The sequence below is a fragment of the Neovison vison genome, chromosome 9, assembly GCF_020171115.1.
Source record: "Neovison vison isolate M4711 chromosome 9, ASM_NN_V1, whole genome shotgun sequence".
In the NCBI taxonomy this organism is placed as follows: domain Eukaryota; kingdom Metazoa; phylum Chordata; class Mammalia; order Carnivora; family Mustelidae; genus Neogale; species Neogale vison.
Window position 1 is genome coordinate 91,543,554 of NC_058099.1, and position 25,299 is coordinate 91,568,852.

The 25,299-nt window shown below is 43.4% G+C and overlaps 1 protein-coding gene across 3 annotated transcripts in view; it reads right to left on the reverse strand.

Annotated features, from left to right (window-relative positions):
• PIP5K1B (phosphatidylinositol-4-phosphate 5-kinase type 1 beta) overlaps nucleotides 1-25,299 on the reverse strand; it is a 295,704-nt gene that overhangs the window by 73,218 nt on the left and 197,187 nt on the right. For all 3 annotated transcript variants that reach the window (XM_044265941.1, XM_044265942.1, XM_044265943.1), the window contains exons 8-11: nucleotides 8,162-8,373; nucleotides 6,478-6,561; nucleotides 6,304-6,352; nucleotides 3,627-3,711 (exon numbers count right to left, since the gene is read on the reverse strand). In XM_044265941.1, coding sequence (XP_044121876.1) covers nucleotides 3,627-3,711; nucleotides 6,304-6,352; nucleotides 6,478-6,561; nucleotides 8,162-8,373 — 430 coding nt within the window. The remainder of the gene's footprint in view (nucleotides 1-3,626; nucleotides 3,712-6,303; nucleotides 6,353-6,477; nucleotides 6,562-8,161; nucleotides 8,374-25,299) is intronic.

A 25,299-nucleotide genomic window follows, 5' to 3' on the forward strand; every position in this document is an offset into this window, starting at 1 on the left:
TTATCTGGGTAGGGAACTTCAGTGATGTCTCAACATTATGATGACTAATATTTATAGAAAAAATTATACAACTTGCAGACATTATTACAATGCAAGTATGACTCAATTTTGCGGTGGAATGAAAGACTAATAAGACTTAAAAAAGTAATTTGAAAGAAGAAACTTGAAGACTAGGTACTATTTTCTTGGGGGTAGACGTGAGAATGGGAAGTTTCCATCTACAAAGAATGTATACCTATAAGCATTAAGTTCTTTAATAGAATTACAGTTGATAAAGCATCTTCAAGTTGAATTTTTTTTAGTTTTTAAAATTAAAAAAATTATTACTGGGGTGTAATTGACATACAATGTTGTATTAGGTTCAGGTGTTCAACATATTGATTATAGACAATTCTACACATTGCTCTGTGCTCACATGAGAAGTGTGATCACCATCCATCACTACATAGTATTATTACTAGGATTACTTTTTATTTCTTTATTATGTTCAGTTAGCCAGCATACATAATATTGACTAGATTCCCTATGCTGTACTTTTCATCTCCATGACTTATTTTATATCTCAAAGTGTGTACCTCTTAATCCCCATTATCCATCTCGCCCACCCCCCCCCCCCACATCCCCTCTGGCAAGCAGCAGTTTGTCCATTTGCTTTTTAAAAATGCCACACAGAAGTGAGATTATACGGTATTATTGATCTTAGTCTTATTTAATTAGCCTAATACCCTGTAGGTCCAGTCATGTTGTTGCGGATGGCAACACGCCATTTTTAACGGCTGAGTAATATTCCACCGTATGTAGACACAGCATCTTTTTTATCCATTCATCTGTAGATGGACACTGGGCTCCTTCTATGTCTTGGCTATTGGAAATAAAGCTGCAGTCAGCACAGAGGTGCATGTACCTTTCTGAATTAGGGTTTTCATTTTCTTTGGGTAAATACCCAGTAGTGGAATTACTAATCAGTATTTCTACATTCAGTTTTTTGAGGAACTGTTTTCCACAGTGGCTATGCCATTTCTCATTCCCACCAACTGTGCATGCCAACACTTGCTATTTCTTGTCTTTTTGATACCAGCCATTCTGACTGGACTGAGTTGATATCTCACTGTGGTTTGATCTGCATTTTCCTGATGATTAGTGATATTGAGCATCTTTTCATGTGTCTGCTGGCCGTCTGTATGCCTTCTTTGGAAAAAAAAAAGTCTATTCAAGTCCTCTGCCCATTTTTTGATCACATTTTTTTGTGTGTGTTGAGTTGTATAAGTTCTTTATATATTTTAGGTACTAACCCCTTAGCAGATGTATCATTTGCAAGTATCTCCTTCCATTTAGTAGGTTTCCTTCACTGTGCTAAAGCTTTTTATTTTGGTGTCATCCCACAAGTTTATTTTTGCTTTGGTTTCTGTTGCCTGAGCAGAAACATCCATTAATATTTTGCTTAGGGTGATAGCCAAGAGATGACTACCTATGTTTTCTTTGAGAAGTTTTAGGATTTCAGGTCTCACATTTAAGTTTTTAATCCATTTTGAGTTTATTTTTGTGTATAGTGTTAAGAAAGTGATCCAGTTTCATTCTTTTGTGTGTTGTCGCCCAATCTTCCCTGCACCATTTGTTCAAGAGACGGTCTTTCCCTCACTGTGTATTGTTGCCTTCTTTGTCATAGATTAACTGACAATGTGGGTTTGGGCTTCCTTCCAGTCTCAGTCCTATACTATTGATTTATGAGTCTATTTCTGTCCTGTTCTGATGACTATAGCTTTGTAGTATATCTTGAAATCTTCGATTGTGATACTTTCAACTTTGTTCTTGTTTTTCAAGATCACTTTGGCTGTTCGGGGTCTTTGGTGGTTCCATACAAGTTTTAGGATGATCTGTTCTAGTTCCGTGAAAAATATTCTTGGTATTTTGAAAGGGATGCCGTTAAATCTGTAGATTGTTTTGGGTAGTGTGAATGTTTTAAAAACACTGGGTCTTCCAATCCATGCCCATGGAATATCTCACCATTTATTTGTGTCATCCTCAATTTCTTCCAGTGTTTTATAGTTTTCAGAGTACAACTATTTCACCTCCTTGGTTAAGTTTATGCTGAGGTATTTTATTATATTTGGTGCAAGTATAAATGGGATGGTTTTCTTAATTTCTCTTTCTGGTATCTCATTATTATTGTGTTGAAATGCAATGGATTGCTGTATATTAATTTTGTATCCTGTGACTTTAATGAATTCGTCAATCAGTTCTGATAGTTTTTTGGTGGAGTCTTTGGGGTTTTCTACATATGTAGTGTAATGTCACCTGCAAATAGTGAAAATCTGACTTCTTTGCCAATCTGGATGGCCTTATTTCTTTTTCTTGTTTGATTGCTGTGGCCACAACTTCCACAGCTGCAGAGTGGACAACCTTGTCTTATTCCTGATCCTAGAAGAAAATCTCTTAGTCTTTCACCACTGGATATAGTGTTAATTGTGGATTTTTCATGTATGTCCTTTATTGTGTTGAGGTATGTTCCTTCTAAGCGTAGTTTGTGGAGGTTTTTTTTTTTTTTTAAACAGGAATGAATATTGTACTTTGTCCAATGCTTTTCCTGCATCTACTGAGGTGAGCATATGGTTTCTTTCTTTTACTTGTTAATGTGATACATCACGCTTTTAAATATCCCATTAGAATTTGTTGTGCAGGGTGCTTGGGTGGCTCAGTCACTAAGAGTGTCTGCCTTTGGTTCAGGTCATGATCCCAGCGTCCTGGGATACAGTCCCATGTCAAACTCTCTGCTCCGTGAGGGTGTCTGCTTCTCCCTCTGCCCCTCCCCGACTCGTTCTCTCAATCTCTCAAATAAAAAAAAATGTAAAAAAAAGAATTTGTTGTGCATTTTTGTATGCAAACCAATAACTGTGTGTGTGTGTGTGTGTGTGTATCTATACATATCTGTATCTGTAAGAACTAAATGGGACGCCTGCGTGGCTCAGTCAGTTAAGCAGCTTCCTTCAGCTCAGGACATGACCCCAGGGTCCTGGGAGCGAGTCCCACATCGGGCTCCGTGTTCAGCACCGAGCCTGCTTTTCCCTCCGCCTGTTGCTTTCTCTAACAAATGAATAGATAAAATCTTTAAGAAAAAGATTTCAGTTATTTGAGAGAGAGCATGCATGTGAGTGAGAGGAGGAGCAGAGGGGGAGGGAAAGGGAGAGGGAGAGAATACCAAGCAGACTCTTCGCTGGGCGCAGAGCCGGTCATGGGGCCCAACCTTGATCCTAAGATCATGACCTGAGCCAAAATCAACAGTTGGACACTCAACCGAATGAGCCACCCAGGTGTCCCCTAAATGGACCCTTAATATGATTTTTATTTTAAATATAATTCCATTAGATTGCACCATAATATATATACCCAATATAAGATAAGGTTTGACATGTAGGCAGTTTCTGTTTTTTCTACCACAAACTAGGACTCTAATGATTATGGCATCAGTAAATACCTAATGGAACACTTCATCGTAATTACTAAGTCACCACAGCTTCTGGGGATGAATAGTCCAAACCCTTCTAATAAAACTCTTGCAAAGATTGCCCGGAGTGAAGTCAGTAAGTGCTAAAGTTAAAAAAAAAAAAAAAGATTCCTAAGAATCTTACCTTGAATTTTCTTGAAAACTCTGGAATTCATAAACTTGAGAAACCTGTCCGCGTAAAAGCTTGGCCGATGAACTGAAACGGTATCCTGGAAGGACAAAGCAGGTGGCACGGGTTTACCTCTCAGATCACTGCAAGCCAGAAGAGAGATCTACGCAATCGGTTCTCGCTGGCCCAATGTCCTGAGCCAGGAGGCATGGACACTGGCAGCCGGAAATGAGCGGTATGTGTCATCTGTGTGACCCATGGTGCCCAGGAGGGAGACTGGGGAAATGGGCGTAAAGGCACTGTGGGAAAAGTTTCCAGATATTCCTCAGGAAAGGGAGTACGGAGAGGGGCACGGGGGAGCCAGCCAAAGGACGCTACTTTATAAAACAAAACAGCTGATTCTCACTCCACCGTGTGCCCTGTGAAGCTTTTAGATTTTTTTTTTTTTTAACATACAGGCAACCAGTGTTTCATTTAAAATAAAGGATAATACTGGTTTAGGTCAGGGACAAAAAATGGGGACATATGCAAAACAACCCTAACGTAAGAGTGACATGGAGATTAAAAAGAAAATAGTGTGGTTTTGTCTCGTAGTAATCAGGTACACGGACACTGGGAAGACTCCTCGGGGACAAGGCTGACGGATGACCTCCGCTATGCTGAATTATCTACCAATTAGATAGAATTGAACTGAATTGAATTGTTAACTCAATTCTCTCGTGCTTGGCAGGAGTCTTCAGGACTGGAGGGGCATTTTATTATAAATCCAGGAAAGGAGATGGATGAAGAAGCTAATTCTACATGTTTATTCAGTAATCACGTATCTGCTAACCGAGATGCACGTTTCTAGAAAGAGTAAATGTGCCGTTTTCATTCTACGTTTGTGGATTCTATTAGAAGAAGTTCTGAAAATTTAAATTTAGATGGTATAAAGCAGCTGCTCTGGGTTTGGAAGAAAAAACCCACATTGGACCAGAGGTCTGGGGACCTGGTTCTGATGTTAGTTCCAGTCTTAATACAGCTGTGTGATCCAGGAAGAAGGCAGGGCCTTGGTGCCTCTATTTTTTTTTTTTAAATCTGTGAAACAGGGCATTACAGGAGGCATAAGGTCATTCTGTAAACTGCATGTTATGAAGGACACAGTACAGAGAAAGCCTCTTTGGCCAAGGCCTACTGGTCCTCTAGCCCATTAGGGATGCTGTAGAGGCGGGCATTTCTGACTGGGCTGGTCTGACATGCAGCTCCTGTGTGAAATGGACACATACAACAGGCACAGTAACTTAGAAATAGCTTATGGTGCATCGGACCTTGCCTTCCAAGAGAGTTTGGACCGTGTTTCTCTTTGGTGTGAAGAAACATTGCTTAAGTAAGAGGCACCTTTGCAAACAAACAAAAATGAGTCTTATTTACTGCTCTCACAGTTCCACAAATACATGTTCAATACAGAGATACTCTTAAGAAAAAACCAAACCCAGCAGAATGGAAGATGTGTTTTAACTAGACAAAGGTAGGGGCCTCTCAGCAGCATCTGACCAGTGGAGAACTAGGTCAATCCCATCAGAAATCTTAGCCCGGTATCAGGGAATTAACATTGTCTCAGAAAACAGAAGGAGAAGCCTTCACCCTTCCATGGTGAAGATATTATTCAGTCTCTACTTCAGTCAGGAAGGGAAAAAAATGAACCTACCATCTTGGCTTTTAAATAGAAGGAATCTTTGGTCTGAATAATAAGCTGACATTTAATTCTTAGAAACAAACCCGTGACCCTGTTACAAGGGCGTTCTGAGGAAGCCCGTTCCTCAGCCTGTAGACAAACGCAGACCTTTCACGCTGGAAGGTTATTACCAGTTTTCCACAGAACTGAGGCAGTGGAAAGTGTTCTTTCCAATAAAGGAGAAGAATGATATCTAGAATTTATCTTCTCTCAAAGGAAAGCATCTGCTAACATCTTTTTTTAAAAAAAAAGGTGTGAGCAAATCTTGGACCGATACCTTCTTTGGAAGTTATACCTTCTTTGGAAGTCACTTTAAGTTATTAACTGAGGGAGACTGAGGCCAGTCAACATTCTGTCAGCAGCAAAAAGTTCAAATCTAACATCCAGAGAGGAACGTGCATGTGTGTTACGTGGGTTGAGAGAGAGAGAGAGAGCGGGGCTGGGGGAGGGCGGCTGTAGGTGGATAGTTGATTGTCTTCTTTGGTTATACAATTCTGAGTTCAACAGATACCCTCATGCCAGTCAGGCTTAGTCCTATATCCAACCGTAACTTCGTATGTCTTGTGTTGAAAACTAAAGGGCATCATTTTATTTTATCCTTGTATCAGTCCAATGAGGCAAGTACTAGGTACTATTACCATGTCTCTTGGAGAGATGGGAAACCAGGCCAAGAGAGGCAAATCACAAGCAACGTGTCTGGCAGGTTCAAATCCTGGGCTGTGGGCCACCAAAGTCAGGTTCAGACCCCGCCACAGCTCAGTCTTGTGAGAACCTCATTGCAACTGTCGTCCTGAGCTTCCGGGGCCCATACAAAAGAGTCTCCCCTTCTTCCCAGCATCCTCTCCTTTCGTAAGTGTGTCCAGATTTCACGCAAAAATAAGACATCATTTTCTCTGCTGACGTGACTTCCTAGACACCCCCTCAAGTCTGAGAAATCAGAAAAATATATAGGTATCAAGGAACATGATAATCACATACCCCATCATAGACCAGAGCTTTCCAGGAATGTTCTAGCTTCTTCATTAACCTAAACATAAAGACACAGAAACATACAAATGAGAATGTAAAATCATTCCCATGTGGTGGATTTTCAGAATACCTTTTGTTGATTTATTCTGAAATAAGGAAAGGCTACTTCCCCAAATCTCTTACCTATATGATTGCAGAATATCAATAATGCCCATAAATAAAAGTAGTTTTTCTCCCTTATGGCTTTTAGCTGGAATGCCTCCCATTCTGTTGATAGAGCAAGAGAGAAAATAGTTTATGACATATAATGGGAAGTTAAAAATCACTTCTAATAAACAGACTAAATAAAAATGGACAACTTTTAAGAATTCTGGACTCCCACTCTTTTTTTTTTTGCCTCGGGTAAGGTCTCCCTGGGAATCCAGAATGCTGAACTTCCCACACAGGAGAATGAAAATGGAGCTGTTGACTCAGGACAGCTGGACGGGAAGAATCCAGACAAAAAATTATTCCTATTTTAAAACTACGGGAATGAATTTTTTTTTCCAATTTACTTATTTTCAGAAAAACATTATTCGTTATTTTTTCACCACACCACGGGAACGAATTTTTAAAGTATTTTTAAAATACTCCCCTTTAAAAATGCAATGCTTTTACCTATTTGCTGTGAAGTGTAACATTTAAAAGAACCCATTCCTAGGAGGCAAAGGACCACTATTAGCATTTGGTACACCTGTCTAGTGTAAATGCGTGTGTGTAGGTGTTTATCAGTCCACAAAAGCAACAATTTAACATGCTTTATAATTTGAATTCTTCAATCGCTAAGTGATTAGACATTTGCTTGTATTCAATGCTAATGTGTTTTTTATGGCTCTGTAGTTTTTTATACTGATACAGAATCCCTTGTTTAATCGACTATTGGGCATTTAGATAGATGGAGAAGTGAGGATTTTTTAAAAGTTTGATATGTATTCCTTTATAAAAGTGAAACATGGGGGCGCCTGGGTGGCTCAGTGGGTTAAAGCCTCTGACTTCGGCTCAGGTCATGGTCTCAGGGTCCTGGGATCAAGCCCTGCATCGGGTTCTCTGCTCAGCGGGGAGCCTGCTTCCTCCTCTCTCTCTGCCTGCCTTTCTGCCTACTTGTGATCTCTGTCTGTCAAATAAATAAATAAAATCTTTACCAAAAAAAAGAAAAAGTGAAATATGCCCGTGATTTAATCATTGTTGGAGACGCCTAAAAGGCAGATCGCTAACGGCCAAGGAAAGTGGCGCCTTCCGTTCCCTCTCTTGTACAGCTGGTCAATGCACATGACAGTCAGCCGCTGCAGTAATTTTCCTTGGTCACAATTGTTTCTGTTCATCAGTGTGGACTTTATACATGCAAACGGATCCTGCAGTTACCAGCACATCTGGCTAAGGCAAGAGACCACATCTGCCAGGGGGTAGAGGATCCGGCAGAAGAGAGTCCTCTCCTGCAGACGGGAGCTCTGAATGACGAATGCAATCCCGACCCCGTGTTTGCTTAAATATGCGTTGATTCAAATTCAAAGTATGTTCTCCTTGTTGTGGGGGACATTTTCAACACGGAGCCAGTGGGGGTAGCGAGAAACACTTTCGGCCATTGTTCCGAAATGGAGCCATTGGAAAAAAGCGAGCACACGGGGGAAAGAATGGTAATCCCCAGAAGCACCGTCATGCATCTAGTTACCCGGAGATGAGCAGGAATGAAGGCTGCTCGACCCATTTTAGCACCGGGTATGAATCCGTTCTCAAACAGCCCTCATGGAGGGGACATGATTGCGTGTCATTCCCTACTGCCGTGGGCCGCCACGACCAGGAGGGTGCGCAGGAGGGCGGGCGCACTTACGTGTCCGGGTTCTCTGTGATGATCCCATCTCCAGGCTTGCCCGGACCCTGGATGGATTCCATCGCTGTGGAATAGAGGACCTTCTGCATCCCGGACCGCTTAGCATCAGGCACATTCTGGGAGTTCTCCTCTTCCTTCTCTTTGAGGGAATGGTCCAAGATGTGGATTCCCAGCAAAAGGCTATAGTCCATGATTTTGAAGCTCTCCAGCACCTGCGGAAGAAAAAGAACAGGCGGCCGGTCAACGGAAGCGGGTAAGTCTCAGCGGCAGAGAATCAGAAAGTTCTAGAGACGCAGATGCACAGCTCCTGCGTCCCTTCCAGGGCATGGCAGATGGAGGAAAACCAAAATAAAAATATTTGAGGTTATTATTAGGTCAGGTTTAGTAGGGATTATCACAACGGCTCCAAGATGATATTTTTTATGCAAACCTAAAGCAAGCACAGCTTTTCCTAACCCTCCATGAATGCTTCCCTCGTAACATTTATTGAGCACTTCCCACATGCCAGGTTCTAAGGAGGTCACTCAGATCCAACCCTCACAACTCTTAGGACGAGGTACTACCACTGTCTCTATTTTACAGAGGAATAAAATGAGCCAGAGGGAGGCAAGGTAATTTGTTTGGTATCACACAGCTTAGAAGTGGTGCTGTGGGGATGTGAACCCAGGCAGTCACGTCCAGTGGCCACACTCTTAAACACCAGAACACAGACACCCCCAACTAAGGGTCTCTACATGCTGTATCCTCCTCCGCATGAGGACTCAGCTGGAATGTGTTTTTGTTCAAATTCCGTTCTCTACATCTTAACCTTGCTGGAGTTCCATGGCCTCCTTGGAAAAGCTGGCATTTCCAAGTGGTTCCACTCGGTTCCCAGCAGAAGTGTTTTTATTTTTATTTTTTATTTTTTTAAAGATTTTATTTATTTATTTGACAGAGAGAGATCACAAGTAGACAGGCAGGCAGAGAGAGGGAAGCAGGCTCCCCGCTGAGCAGAGAGCCCGATGTGGGACTCGATCCCAGGACCCTGAGATCATGACCTGAGCCGAAGGCAGCGGCTTAACCCACTGAGCCACCCAGGCGTCCCCGCAGAAGTGGTTTTAAAAAAAATCATGATCTCAACAAACAATAGGACTTCACGCTTAGTTACCCACTCAGCAAACTGTGGGGAAGAGAAGGAACGAAGAGTAGCTGCAGGCAGCCAGACAGAGGAGGGAGAGACGCTCTGACAGGAAAATGGCGGGAAATAAGGTCAAGGGAAGAGGCATTGCACATGGCTTCCCGGGGTGGGTGGGGCTTCGACCCTCAGGAGGCTTCTTCCATGGAGGAAGAGTATTCAGGAGAGCATGAAAATGGGGCATTTTCCTCTATGATAAAGTTCTTCTCCTAGTGGGCTGAGACTTTTTAACGCCTGGCATTTCTCACACAAAGCTGCTCGGGAAATCAAAAACAGCCCAGAAATGAAGACAAGCCTGCGTGGCAGAACAGTTGTCTCTGAATCAGCAGGATAATCTGTGGCTATACCCCAGTTAGGGAATGTCTTTGAGGGGCAAGGTGTATGATAACTCTTTAACCAGAGACTGAAGACGCAGAATTCCATAGGCTTTCCTCATTATTCTTTAGCCCAAATGCTTATTTATATATTTAAAATTTTTTTTAAAATCTAAATTCAATTTAGTTAACACATAGTATGTTATTAGTTTCAGGGGAGCCCGATTGCTCTTTGATCAGACATTTATGATAGAGATATAGCGATCAGGGGTTGGACCTGCGGATTTATACACCTGTGGCCTCTGTAAGGGGGGTTTGTGAACTATGACATAGCAGGCCTTCCAGAAATACGGTTATCCCTGGGTCTCATGCATCAATGAGGAAAAACGAAAGGGGGCTGCCCATGAGTATCAATTATTCAGAGTATCAATGATTCATCAGTTTACTCAACTGAGTACTTCGAGAAAGGAGGCAGGCAAGCGCTGAGAGTAGAGTCTTACTATTTAAGAGGATTACGCCATGGAACTTTCTAACCCAAGAGAGTGACCTGATAGTCATGTGGACCCAGCTTCCCTAACCGAAGAAGAAGTGGGGTCAAGGATGAAGGAAGAGGGAAGGGTGGCAGGAAGAGTTCCTCACCACTGCCCCGACGATTCGGCATCCAACCCATTGGCTGGTTCTCCAGGGAGACCAATCAGTACCTTCCTCATGTCTCCATGAGGAAGTCTGGTAAGAAAGCAAGCCAGCTTTGTATCACGGTTGCCAAGGACCCAACCTCTTATGAAGAAACACTAATAGATATTGGACACTTTCTTCAGACAAAAGCAAGAGTAGAAGGACCTGGGTGCCTGGGTGGCTCAGTTGGTTAAGCAACTGCCATCGGCTCAGGTCACAATCCCAGAGTCCCAGGATGGAGTCCCGCATCAGGCTCCCAGCTCCACAGGGAGTCTGCTTCTCCCTCTGACCTTCTCCCCTCTTGTGTTCTCTCTCACTGTCTCTCTCTCTCAAATAAATAATCTTAAAAAAAAAAAAGGTAGAAGGACCTTAGCTTTTGTAACTGTCAACCATACTGAAAGGGTGTCTTGGAAACAGCGCCCCCTGTCCTGTCATAGTCCTGCCCGGGGATCACCACCTGCAGATGCCAGGTTTCTGACTCCCAGGTACCAGAGCTTGCCTGTCCCTTCCTAGAGAGGCTTTGGGGTAAGGACCTAAAAGATAAAGGGCATGGCCTCTGACCTCGGCGGGTCACATCACCTCCCTACGCCTGTTTCCTCCTCTGTGGAAGGCCAACAATTATTACACATTGCAGAGGGTGCCTGTGAAAATTCAACATGGAAATGCAGAGAAAGTGCCTGGAAAAATTCTTGGTACAGGAAGAATACCCGATTAACTGCTAGGTACCCTCATCCTGACTATAAGTCACGGAGACTCATGGCTCACACTGGTGTGAGAGGCTACAGAAGTTGTCTTGATATAAACACCCTTGGAGTGACACTTCTGACAACAAGAATGCACAAAAAGCCTATAAAAATATGACTGCATTTTTGGCCAGCTTACCAGTGCCCTTTGGGCCCCTTTAAAAGTTCTGGGTTGAGTGTCTGATGGGAAACGGACAGCCGGCCTGCACCGCAGTTCTGGTCCGAGGCTCTAACTCCACGGCCTCGCCATCTGGGCCAACGGTCCCCTTGTCGGTGAGCAAAATTCACAGCCTCATGCCCTGCGTGGCCCAGACGCCCCACTGCTACGTGTCCCTGCACAGCAGTACCCAAGCTCCAAAATCAAGTTCTAATCAGACCCTGGGACCGTGCTGGGGGCATTCCTGCCAGGCATCCAGCACACTTACAGAGAGGTGTGGGGAAATGGAAAGGTCCTTGTGATAACGTCCCAATTCTTTCTCTCTCCTCTGCAGCGTATCGGCAAGGGAGTTCTGCTTGTTAAAAAGCCTCTTTATCAAGTATTTTTCCTTAAATTCTCAATGCAAGATTCAATGTGAACCGTCTGGTTTGTACTCAGAGGCTCTTCTCCCGCCTAAGGACAGGCCAAATGGAACGGGTGTCTTTTATAAGTGATCCAAAGTCAGGCCGGGGTCCAGTTTTAATTCCTGATGTTTTCCCGATTTCCTGATGCTTTAAAGTCGCCAAATATTTGTCCTGGCTTATTTAAAACAACAACAACAACAACAACAATAACAAGCCTCCAGAGAAAATTCACTATGAAAAAGCTACACCTAAATTTTTAAAAGCGAATCATTTTCTCTGTGTTCTCAAGCTGGATCGTCAGAGACCCTGAAGGGTACTGAATTGTCTTTAGGAAGCCAGGCTCCTGCTTTCAGAGTGAAAAGCTTAAAAAAGAGGAGTCTGCACAGAAGGACCATGGAGTTACCTCTGGAAAGACCAACATCTACCATGCCCTCATTATAATGCCCAAATCTCCACCCAAGCAGGGGGAGCACAAGCCGCATTTATAGAACTTCTAATGCATGTAGAGGCGCATTAGCTTAAGGCGTCTGAATGACCTTCTGCCCATGTCTACAGCTGGTAACAAGACTTCCCTGTCTAAATACTAATCCTAACCCCAAATAAGAGACACCCACCCACGGTTACCTGGGCAGTCAGGGCTTTGGATGTCATTCCCTGTGATCTCCTTTTTCGCTGCAAAGGAAAGTTCTCTTTGTGGGACAAACCCCCCCACCACCAAAAAAAAGATAAATTCTATTCCCACTGTGTGGGAAGTGACCATGATAGTTAGATTTGAGGTTAGGTAAAGTCATCATCAACCAAAAAAAAAAAAAGAAGAAAAAAAAAGGAAGAAGAAGAGAAATATATAGGCATATATTTTAAGTCAAATTCCAAAACTTCCGTAATGAAAAAAAAAAAAAATTCTGGGAACAGATTTTAGTCACGTGCCCTGCAGATCTGCATCAATTAGGAACAAAATAGTTGTTATTCATATCCTCCCCGTTCCTTAATTAAAGGAATCAAATATATCTGCCAAAATCTTAGCACGTGTGAGCCTCGGGAGTGTGCAACATTCTGCGACATGACAGACACCCATCAGTCAAGTCTGTCACTCAGGAGCGAAAACACTCTTTTTCTAGAATGTCTGCCTGACCTGGCTGTGGCTGGTGGGTTTTGTAGCTGTGTGTTTGCTGTGCAAAACAGTATTTATTGTCAAAGCAAGATTTCTTCTCCTTCTCTCTCAAGGACTATTTTAAGACAATAACAATACTGGAAGATAGTAAAAAAAAAAAAAAATTCAGTGTTGGAGCATCTGGTACAAAAATCCTGAAGACATGATCAAAACTCTCTATTCCCAAAGAAAGCATCTTCTTCAGGTTCTTATCCCTGGGCACTATGTTGGGAAGACTCTTACTCATAGAATTTCTATAGAATTTATGACCCAATGTGGGAAATGTGATGTTGTCACTGCGGTCCTCTCTCCATGGCTAAAGGTCAGCAAGACTGCCTGCTCCTCCTGTTCCATTTCCACCTTCTGTGCCCACACTCACTGCACACTGTTCCTGTCCCCTTCTAGAAGGAGCGGGAGCAGCTGGGCGGTGGGTGAGGCTCTGGGTTCTGGAGCCAGGCAGTCTGGTTTCACTCATGGCTTCCCCATGTGTCCCTGTGCAAGGTACGGAGCTGTTCTGTGCCTTGTTCCCTCATCTGTAAAAGAGAGACAATGGGAACTCTGACCTTAGAGGGTTACTGTGCAGACCGAGTTAATGCACGGCCAGTCTTAGGATATACAGGATATACAGAGATATACAGTAACCAGGATATACAGAGAACCCAATCAATGGGAACGATGACTGTCACTGTTATTCTGCCTCCTGTAGGCTCATCCCTGCTGACCATCGCCCCTGGAGTCCCCACTTGCCCTCAGCCCTTGTTCCCTGCCTTCCTGTTTGTCTTTGCCTGCCTTTCCTTTAGTGAACACCTTCGTTCTCTCTTAACACTTTTCTCTCTCTACTTTTTAGCAGTGACATTCACTCTTTCTGTTGGAGGAAAAAAATTGAGCCTCTAGTCGGTCCCAGGCACCAAGGAAGTTACTTGAACTTCAGGGGTAAGTAAATTGACAATACCATCCTCAAAATTACCCAACTACAGACTGGAATAAGGCCTGGAAGGAGGAAATCAGGGTGCTGTGGAGACACCCCACACAAGGGGTACCTATTTTTGCATGAGGAGTATTTCAACAGTCCAGATAAGACATGGTATTTGACATTCCATACACATTTTAGTATTATTTGTTCTGGTTTGTTCCTGGATAGCCAAAGCCATCTTCAAAGAGAAGAACAAAGCTGGAGGTATCATAATTCCAGATCCACTACAAAGGTATGGTAATCCAAACACAATGGGACTGGCACAAAGACAGATCGGTGGACTACAACAGGGGGCCGGAAATAAGCCCATACCCATATAGCCGACTCATCTATGACAAAAGCAGCAAGAATTTTAAAATGGGGGAAAAGACGGTCACTTTGTCAATAAATGGTGCTGGGAGAACTGGACAGCTACAGGCATGCAAAAGAATGAAACTAGACGACTTTCCAAACCCTCTGCAAAAACAAACCCAGTATGGGTTAAAGACCTGAAATTGAGAGTGGAAGCCATACAAATCCTAAAAGCAGCAGAGGTAGTCATCACTCTGACATCAGCCATAGCAACACTTTTCTAGGTATGTCTCTTGAGGCAAAGGAAACAAAGGCAAGATTCAACTACTCGGACTGTATCAAAACAAAAACCTTTGGCCGAGTGAGGGAAACCCTCAACAAAACAAAAAGCAACCTACTGAATGGAAGAAGATGTTTGCAAATGACAGATCCACTAAGGAGTTAATATCCAAAATATATGAACTTACACAACGTAACACCAAAAAACAACATCCTAACTAAAAAATGGCCAGAGGACCGAATAGACCATTTTTTCAAAGAAGACATTCAGATGGCCAACAGACACAAGAAAAAATGCTCAACATCACTTATCATCAGGGAACTCGTGAGCACGGCATGATGTTTAAACTTGTCTCATCGCTAGGCTGTACACCTGAAACTAATTTAACATTATGTGTCAACTACACTCAAATAAAAAATTTCCCAAAAAAGATGATAACTTGAATATGGATGGCAGCAGGGGAGTTTGAGGGAGAAATGGAAAATAATCCTGAGCATCTCTTAGCGCACAGATTCTAGCTATTATCTCTCTACAGACAATTCCCCAAATCTTTTCTTTAGGTCAAACTCTTTCCTAAGCTCTTGGCCTGTGTATTTCCAATGGACTTCTGGACATTCCTAAACTTCTATGCAACTGTCTAGCTATAACCCTTGAATCTTATTTTCCCCCAAAGCAGCTCCTTTCCCTCATTTCTCTCTCTTATTCCATATCAGTCTGTGGATTTCAGACGTCCTGACTCCTTTTCCTTCCACTAAGCTGCCCAATCCAGCAGCTTCTACAAATGGAACACTCCTTTGTGCTAATGATTTCAACTTCTCTTCCTCCCACCTTCCCATCTATTTCAGACATCCTCGCTTGACCAGGTTGTGTCACACCCCTAGGTCAAAGCCTTCAGCCTCTCACCATGGCTCACGTGACACTGAAGGTTCTTGCTACTGTGGCCCCAGCCAACATCTGCCTGTTATTTAACATCTGTCTAGGGACCTCTTCCAGGCTGGTCAAGCTAGAATCACTTAGTTACCCATAAATGTGCCCCAAAGGTGTTGTTCATTCCGTTTCTTCTGGAAGGTCCTTCCTATTCTTTTCAACTCTTGCTGGTTTTCAAAGCCTGTCTCATCTCTTAGCTTCACGAAAACTAGACTCATGATCTCCATAAAATGTTGAGAACACATCCCCCCCTCTGAAAACTGAAGCACATTATTAGATCCCTCCACGGGATAAAACTTGGGTTGTATCTGTATTTTTCCTACCATACGCACCAGACTGTTCTGCTCACCAAAGGCTTGTTTTGCTTTGTTCCCTGCTGTGTACTCTGATCAGAGCAGAAATGTCTATTTTTTTATACTGCTGTCCATGTGGGCAAGCAAATGAAAACCAAAATATTCAGTAGCAAAGAACACAGAGCCCTACATCTTCCATCTCAAATATAAGAACTTGATTACTGCATTTCAAGATCACATGGCTTGTGAAAAACCTTTAGCATTGAAAGTATTGACTGTGATTACATCCTCTGTATTGTCAGAAGAATAAAGCTAATAGCGTTTTCAAACCTACCCACACTAGGCTATTTGTAAACACGATGTTAAGGGCAAAAACCAAAGCTGTTACAGAGACTTTATATTTACTGATTAGTAGGCTTACAACTAAATGGGCAGATACGAGGCAAGCTTATTTTGCCATAAACTACGCTGATCTTAGAGTCTAGTAAAAATGTCACTTTTTAGGACACTTTTGCAAAGAGAGGGTGTGATGGGTGGAATTACCTTCAAGGACTATTACACCAACCAAGAGTGCTCAGCGTTGGCTCTCTGTTCTGAAACATAGTTCAGGGCCTGTTTACTTTTCTTGCCCTCTATCTCTCCACATTTCCAATCTGTAAGGGATGTGGAGTTAAGCTGATATGAGGCTGAGAAAGGATCATCACTGGATGAGTCCCAAAGACCTTCTCTTTTTTTTTTTTTAAATGGTTGAACTTTTTATTTAGACATGCCCATCGCTTAGTAACACTCTTAGGGTGTGGTTTTTTGTCCCCCCCCCTTTTTTTTCAATTTATTTATTTTCAGAAAAACATTATTCATTATTTTTTCACCACACCAGTGCTCCATGCAAGCCGTGCCCTCTATAATACCCAAAGACCTTCTGAAAAACAGCCACATTTAAAATTTAGCACCCAGTACCAAAAGATAGTAAGTGTGGCCAAGATAAAGACAGAAGGTGGTCAAGTAATGTGGACATGATACTTGATGCAAAATGGAGAAGGACTGGGATTCCAGGAGGAAAAGAGATTCTTTTGTAATCAGATCTTAGGCAACCAAGGTTTCTTCTAATTACTTCTCATGTCACAGGGGTTCTGATGGAAATTAGTCCATTCAGTAAATATTTTCTTGAACACTTACTATGTGCTAGGCAGTCTCTTGTTTGGAAGCCCCTGGAGCATTGTGGCTACCCTATGACAGAACCAGAAAAGCACCATTTTACAGGTCTAGTCCATGGTCATCAACATCTGCTAACATCATGGAAAGAAAGACATCCTGACACTACACGCCTCCTGGTGAAACAACTCCAAAAACAAAGTCAAACCCAAGTTTGACTAAGCCTGTGGATCCAACAACCGATCTATAGGAAAAACAGGGGAGAGATGTACATGTTAAAAGAAACTGTGGGGACGTCATCAGCAACAGCTAGACTGTTGGAAAAACAAACCAATTTCTTCAACAAATATCCTCACAAAGAACAAATGCGTGACTGAATCCGGGGAGGGGTAGTGCTTGACATGTAGCCCTTGTTTCAACACTAATTGAAACTAACTAGCTGTTTCTGAAACAGTTAGAAATTTGAACACTGACTGGGAAGAATTAATGTTGTAAAGGCATGATAATACAATTATGATTTTTATTTTTTAAAAGGAGGCTTTAGTTTTCAGGGATTCTTCATGTTTGAGAAAAATAATGCAATGCCCAGAATGTGCTTCAGATTCAGTGGGGGGAGGGGGCTGTGGGAAGACACACATTTGGCCCTGAGCTGAAAATCCACAAAGCTGGGTACAGGGCACACTGGGGTCCTTCACACTGTTCTGTCCACTTCTGCATATACTTGAACTTCTTAAAAATAAAGTTTAATATACTGAGGTGCTTCGATGAAATGCATTTGCATTCTGTTTAGAGGTAACTTCCTACTATCTCTGCTGAGGGCAGATTAGAGATGGCAGAGGTAAAGATGAAAATGAATTACTTGGGATCTTAGCTAAAATGGTTAAAGCAGGAAACTTGCTATCTTTGACCCTCATCTCTCCTGATCACAGAACAGCGGACGGATAACCAAACCAACCAAATGTGGAGCCGACAGGAAGATGTCTCAAAGTCGCTGAGTAATTTTTCCAGCTGGCCTACAGTCTAGTCCTTAAATAAAGAAGAAAATGATAGGCAAAAGCATTTGTGTTAACTCCACACTACAAGCCAACCCAGTCCTGAGGCTTTGATGCAGGTGGACGTCCCTGGACACATCGGTGTAGGGTCAAATGAATCCAAGGGTCTGCCTTTCCACCCAGAGCAGGCTCCTTGGAGTGTATACGGCTCCTGAATTACTGCAGGTACAAGTCAGTTAAAGCTGAATATTGCCTTTTAAATTTAATTTAATTTCCTCAATAATGCTCAGAGTGTTCCTTGCTAATATAATAAAGAGAAAAAAACAGGCTGTGACAAGCCACACAGTTTTGGCTGGTAACGCAGACAGAAATAAATATTCAGTTCTTAGCCTGGTTATGGCAATCATGTGTTTTTCACTGTGTCTAATGCAGTGATTTAGAATTCGGGGCTGTGCTGTGTTGATCTGTACCCCTGTTTTTGTGCTCACTTGAAAACTTTGCAGTCATCAAAGCATACCTTGGAGGCACAAGAAATAGCCATCTACCATTTTCAAAGATTACATGTGACTATAGATGTATATGTATACATACATATACATGTATATATCATATAGAAGTTACATATTATGTACATATTAAGTTACATATTGCTATATATCATTTAGAAGTTACGTAATATGTAACTTCCGTATTGGGTGAGTTTAGGGTTCTTTATACTTTGTTTCTATAAATAAACATGTCTTAATACATTATTTTGTAAACACATTTAAATGTCATGTATTACAAGGGCCAAGTCCTTCCGATTAGAGATTATCTGGGGGCTGGCAAGCTGTTTGTTGAGACTTGCAGGCCACACTTGGCACATGTTTCCACATCCACTCCAATAAATGAGGGGAAATTCAGCCACTTGTCTTCCCCCTCTCTGGGTAAAGAAGAAATGGTACCCCCTTCACCCTCTCTGCTCCCTCTAATGGACAGAGAAAGAAAAATGGGAAGAGTGTCTGTCCGCCATGAATAAGAGCTTGATGGTTTAGATTTGACTGTAGACTCCAAGCTTCTTAAAGGTAAGGATCGTATTCTTTTTTTTTTTTTTGTACCTCCCACAGACTTTGCACAGAGCCTTACACTAACCAACCGTTCAAAATGACTTGCTGAAAGCAAGGACAGAAAGTGAGGACAGAAGAGTTATACTTGCCCGATCAAAGCCCGCATTTCAAAATGTCTTTGAAGGAAGAACAGTGGCGACATCAAAGGAACATTCGCTTGTAGGGGAAGGGACCTGATAATAAGTGTTGACTGATACTGACGGCGATGAAGAGCTATTTGCCGGATCCAAAGCCTCTCCGAGGCCAGTATGTGCTGATCTTTTGGGAAGACCTAGAACTTGTATGTGGCCCGAGAAGTACCTTGCCTTTCACAAGGCAGTCACCCGGGGTTCCTTCCTGCAGTAGTGTGGGGACTCAGCCCTGGATGTCAAAAGAATAAAATAAAGCCCTGTTCAAATCAAACTGATTTTCCCCATGAGAAGTGTTCCTAGTTGCCGGAGTTGAAAGCTTCTGGGAGGAAGACAAGATCTTGCTTGACAGGCACACAGCCCAAGTTAGGGGTAACATGCCACAAGACCGTTCTGAACCGTTTCCTAAACTTTGGATCATTTCCCAGACCCAGGAAGCTCTCTAAGACTCCTTCGATCTCTGCAACTCAGTCAGTCACCAGATTCCAGAAGTTTCTCCTAAACTATGGAGCCTCAACTCCATTTTCTAAGCTACTGGGGTTTGCTGCTTTTTGTCTCCTTTGGTTTGGGTGTTGACAGCCCTGCTCTATGTCACAAGGTCATCTATGTGACAGACGGGTGCTGGCATCCACAACCGGATCCACACTGGCCAACCTCAAAGACTTACCAGACCCGCTTTCAAAGGCAGAGTTGTCACCGTCACACCCGCCCGAAGCCACGTCCCCTTCCTCCTACAGCTCCCTTCTCTGGTTTCCCAGGACTCCCAGTGAGGAGGGGAGATAGCCCTTGGGGACGTTTCCTTCCTTCTCCTGTCTCCCGTGGGATATTGTGTAAGTCGTTCCATTTGGGAACCTACACAGATCTTACTTCTAGATTTCTGTTCAACTACAGAATCACAGATAGGCTGGTTCTTTACACACCGACGCAGAAAACCCTAAATGCATCAGACACAGCATTGTTCTACTTCATAAACCCAAGGACTTCAACTTCCATTAAGTTCAATTATTGTATATTTCTTTTTCTAATAAATAAATATATTTTTTTAAGATTTTGTTTATTTGAGAGAGAGAGAGAGAGAGCATCAGAGGAGCGAGGGGGCAGAAAGAGACATAGACTCCCCACCGGGCAGGGAGCCTGATGCGGGACTAGATCCTGGGACTCCAGGATCCTGATCTGAGCCAAAGGCAGAGGCTTTAACCCACTGAACCACCCAGGTGCCCCAATTATTGTATATTTCTATTTCTGTGCGTTGTTACTTCAAATGAAAGCTGCTTAGACATGGGACCACCACCACCCCTCGGGGAAGATCGGAGTTGTCTAATTTTAGGTGATCTTTTAGGAGGAAAAGGAAGAGGAGTCACTTGGGGCCAATGAAGCTATTTTCAGCTTCCCACTGCCATTCCTTCTGTAGAAATTTTCACAGCACTCCATTTGGTTTGGAGCGAGGGTTAAAACAAATACTGACTTGATAATCCTGTCATTTCTGTGGTCGATGAAAATTCTTGAAAGCTGCTCACACGGGAGCCAAGAGCACATCTAGAGCCCAATCTCCCTCTGCACAACATGTGAAAAACCATCTCTGAAAACCACTGAACTCCACCGGGCCCATCACACTTCCCGGAAAGAAGTTTTGCTTTTCAGTTGTTAGGATTTCACACACGCGCATGTTGGTCCCGGCTGGTGAGTGTTAATGGGCTTGCTTATACTTTCCAATAAACATTTAACATTCAATATTTGGGTTACTAACTTTATTTTGTGTTCCTCAGTCCCTTGGCACTGTTTTCCTCTCTCCTTCCGTTGGTGAAGAAGGTTGCAAGATTCCACACACACTCCTCGCCCTGTCCGACGGAACTCTCTAATTTGACAGAGACTCCCCTATGTCTCCACCAGCTCCTTGTCAGAGCGGGGAAACCAGTCCCTGGACGCTTCCAGCCCAGCCTGCTTGAATCCATGTTGGTACCTAATGTTTTCATTCTGGGAGATGTTCCCTTTTTGCACCTACAGATGCCTTAGAGGGCGCACCCTGGGAGTGGGGCCTGCGTCTGGAGTCAGAGACCCCTGGGTGTAAGTCGTGACCCATCACATGAGCTCTGGGGCCCTGGGAAGTGTCACCTGCTCCGAGTCTCCATGTCTTCATCTTGGAAGGACATCACACCACGTCACAGGGTCAGTGTGAGGATCGATGAGAGCCCAATGACAATGTCAAGGGCAGCGCTGGTTCAGGGCGAGTTCACAGTAAATGTCACCCGAACCCACCTGCAGATCCGATGAGCCTTGGAAATACGTCTTTGCTGTCCAGGAAATCACGTGTTAAGTGCTGTACTGTGTACATCTATTTTAGGATTATATATTATGTACGATGCGTTCTACATGCTAAGCCACTTTGGTATCCCCAGGTGCTGTTTAAGAGGGAACCCTGCCTGCCTCCACCCCAAACGGGAAAAGCTGGTTTTGCAGAGTGTGGAGAATTACATGTCTGGCTCACACTGAGGTATCCCCTGGCAGGTAGAAGGTTAAGAACAACAACACAGAAGAGTAACCGGACTTCTGAAGGCTCCCTTGAACTCTCTCAAGCTGACCATCTCGCCTTCCCTAACTACCAGCAGAACCACCTGCCACTCCCCGCCTGCACCACGGCTGAGCTGGAGCCACCAGCAAAAGCCCAGAGAGACATCAGTCCCCTTCCAGAACTGACAGACAGCTGTGCTGCAGGCTTCAATGGGGCCACTAGGCATCACCTAAATGAACTGATCTCCCTAGGGCTTCCCCGAAGGACTAACACTGAGCCAATCACGATGCTTTGAAGTGATTTCAGGGGTAGGAAAACGAAGTTGTATGGTTTCTATTCTCCTGGGGACCAGATCTTAGTAAACAAACATTAAACACGTACCCAAGTAATTACAAAATAAATCAGAACCAGAAATTACAGCAAAGGCTGTAATGTAGATTTAAACAAAGTCCAATGAGCACTCAAGTCTCCTAGAAAGGCTTATTACTAGAAACGCATGTGGCGAAGTCCTGTACCTTTGGCCTCGCCTTCTCAGGAACCCCTAACGATTGCATTAAGTCCCACAGACGACGCGATCAGCCATTCCACCTAACCGGAAGCTTTTCTGTTTCATTGGTCACCAATATCCTATTGTTCCCCCCTAAATCCTTTCCTATTGAATGTGTCTTTTGCTTTGCTGGAGTATCTACTCAAGTAAGTTTTAAACAAGAGACTTCAATGCACATCTGTCCAAAGAGCTAAAACAAAAAGTACCAACAACAGCAAATGCCAGTGAGAATGAAGAGAAATCCGATCGCTCAAGACTGCCAGGGGAATGGGAAACGGCGCAATGGCTCCAGGAAAGAGTTCGGCAGGCAGAACCCTACAACACTGAACGTGTGCTTCCCAGGAGACACAGCGAGTACACTCGGCATTTCTACCAGAGAAAGGCACTACGCTTATGTAAAAACCTGCGTGTAAATGTTGACAGCAGCTTTGTACGGAACAGTCCAGCACTGGGGAAGCTCACATGTTCTCCAGCAGGTGAATGGCTTGACGGTGATATGTCCACACCATGCAATGGAAAAGGGGCAGGTGTGATACACATGGTAACTTGGATGGACTGCATGTGCCTTCTGCAGAGTGAGAAAAGTCAATCTTGGAACAAAGCCTCAAAGACTTCATTTATATGGCATTCTTGATATGACAAAATGAGAGAGAGAGAGGAAACAGACTGGAGGTCGCAAGGGTTTGGGGAGGGGTCGGGAGGGAGAGAGGTGGCTCTGGTTATGTATACGGGGGTAACATGAAGAACTGTTCCATACTCGACTGTGGTGGTCCAGTCTACTTGTATATGCACAGAATTGCATAAAATCACCTGCACATATGCCCAAGCAGTCACACGATGAGTATACGTCAAACTGGTAAAATCAAGGTCAGTGCACAGTACCAATGTCAATTTCCCGATTCTGATACTAGACTCAGGTCATACGAGATGTTCCACTGGGGAAACTAGGTGAGGACTCTCTATGACCTATCATTCTTCCCAACTACCTATGAATGCAGAATGATCTCAAAATGAGCATCTCTGTAAAAGAGGATTTGTAAGTAGAAAACTTTTTCCAGTCCTTGAGAATGTGATAATGTCTTTATTCTCACAAGGAAATCTAGCTTGGCCAGGCAAAGACATGTATGTCCATAATTTGTTTCTCCCAGACTAGAGTGTGGAAGGCACCGTTCTGCTCTTTCCCAGGAACCTTTGCGATTCTTCCCAGCTCAGTTTGATTCTAGGAGTTGGTTTTATTTGCTCAGCAACTCTGACTTTGCTTTCTGTTTATATTGCGATGGTATCAAAATAATAACAGCATACAGAGCGTGACTCCTGACCTGAGACGCTGGAGCACGTCAAATACTTCGTGGGATTAGAGTGTAAAACGTCATTTGAAGGACAGTGAATTTATCTATGCCTTTTTGGGGCAAGTCATCTTTTTTTTTTTTTTTAAGATTTTTTTATTTTTTAGAAAGAAAGAGTTGAGAGAGTGTGAACGCATGAGTGGGGGGAGGGGCCGAGGTAGGGGAGAGAGAGAATCCAAGCTGATTCCTCACTTGGAGTCCTATGTAGGGCTTGATCCTATGACCCTGGAGATTATGACTTGAGCCAGAACCAAGAGTCAGAAGCTTAACCAACTGAGCCCCCAGGTGCCCCACAGATAATCTTTCAAAGTATGGTATAGAGATCTGGAGTTGGTAATACGCCTGAACTTAACAGAAATGAGATGTGAAGCAGTTTTTCCTCTTTAAGGGTAATTGGGAGTGATAACTCCACTGCAACCAACACAAAAAAGTAAGAAGAAACTGTCTAAGTGTAAGAAGCTAACGCTGAACAAAATTACAGCTAAGGGCTGAGCACAAGCCAGAACGCTAAATTAAGTAGTAGAGAAAATCATCTGCTTGGTGACCTGTGCCCACAGCTGAGAAGAGAATCCGATCAACACACTCAGAGCTGGCCATCCGCAGCCAGAAAGAAAGATCCCACTCTGCGCATCCAGAAGGCTCCGTCTTCTTAGGACCGGTCTCATTAAATTCTGAGAACCGATTAATATTTATGGTGACAGACATTTGTGTGAAGAAAGAAAATTCGTCCCACACAGTTAAAGATTAATAACTTTGCTGCTCAACAAAAAATGATAATAAATGTAAAATAAGTCATTTGGGCCATAATTAATTACCAGGACTGTGCCCAGTAGGATTCCCACTTGAAGGAGTGAGAAATATTTGGATTATCAACACGAGTTCTCACTAATGTACTTTGCATCCATGTCATTCCCCCACAGTTATCAATAAATATTGTACGATATACTAATTTGTCAAGTTAATTAAGTGACAGGGGACTCTTTAATTTTTCATAGTTAAGTTATGTCAGAGAAGAAATAATTATAGTAAATTAAAAATGAACATAAAAATAGTTCCTAATTATTCTCCTAAAATTAACACATAAATTTCAATTCGAAAGAATTTTTTACATGATCTTTTAAGGTACTGAGTGTAGACAGGCCAGATACTGGGCTTGGCAGGGAAGGAACCGGAATGAGCTTTGGCCTTTGAGACACAGACTAGCTAGGGAGACAAGACATATGCCCAAAGACGACATGGGTCAGCATTCAATAAAGTCCAGTCTCGTGACTTCTACGAGACTGCTTCTATGGGAAAACAGCTGAAAGATAAATCTTTTTTGTTATACAAATGGCCTAAGACAGGCACAATCAGTTCTGTTTTTCAAAATAATCCCAAATGATTAAAAATGGAGATCATCTGCCTCACTACATTCTCAGTGCCAACCTGGCAGGCACACCAGGGAAAGCGGGTACCTCCTCCAAAATGGGCAGAACTCAGAAATCGCCTCGATACACACAAGTCACCAAAGATAGATTTTCTTGGAGATGTGACCCAAGCGCGACTGTCACCCGACAGTTGATCGCGCTTATTCCTTGGCTCAAATACGTAGTTCAAGAAACATGTGCTAAGCATCAGACGATGCAGACACGGTGAGAGATGAAGGTTTGATGCTCGAGCTCAAGGACCTGCATGCGAATAAATAAAAGAGTGAAGGAAATCCCACAAAAGAGGTCACCCCAGGGTGCTGGGGAGCCACAGCATGGTGGTCTCAGAGGAAGTGAGCCCCCGGGGCAGGGTGGGGGGGGGAGTCCCGAGGGGAGCGTGGGAGGGCAAGGTGAAGCAGGGTGGGGAAGGAGAGCCCCGCAGAGGGACACAGGCAGGGAGGCCCAAACCTTCACAGAGTGGGTCTGGGAGATGGGAATGGCTGGAGAGAGAAGGTGCTTCGGACAGAGGCAAGAGAAGGCCAAAAAGGAAGTGGAAGGAGCATCTGGAGAA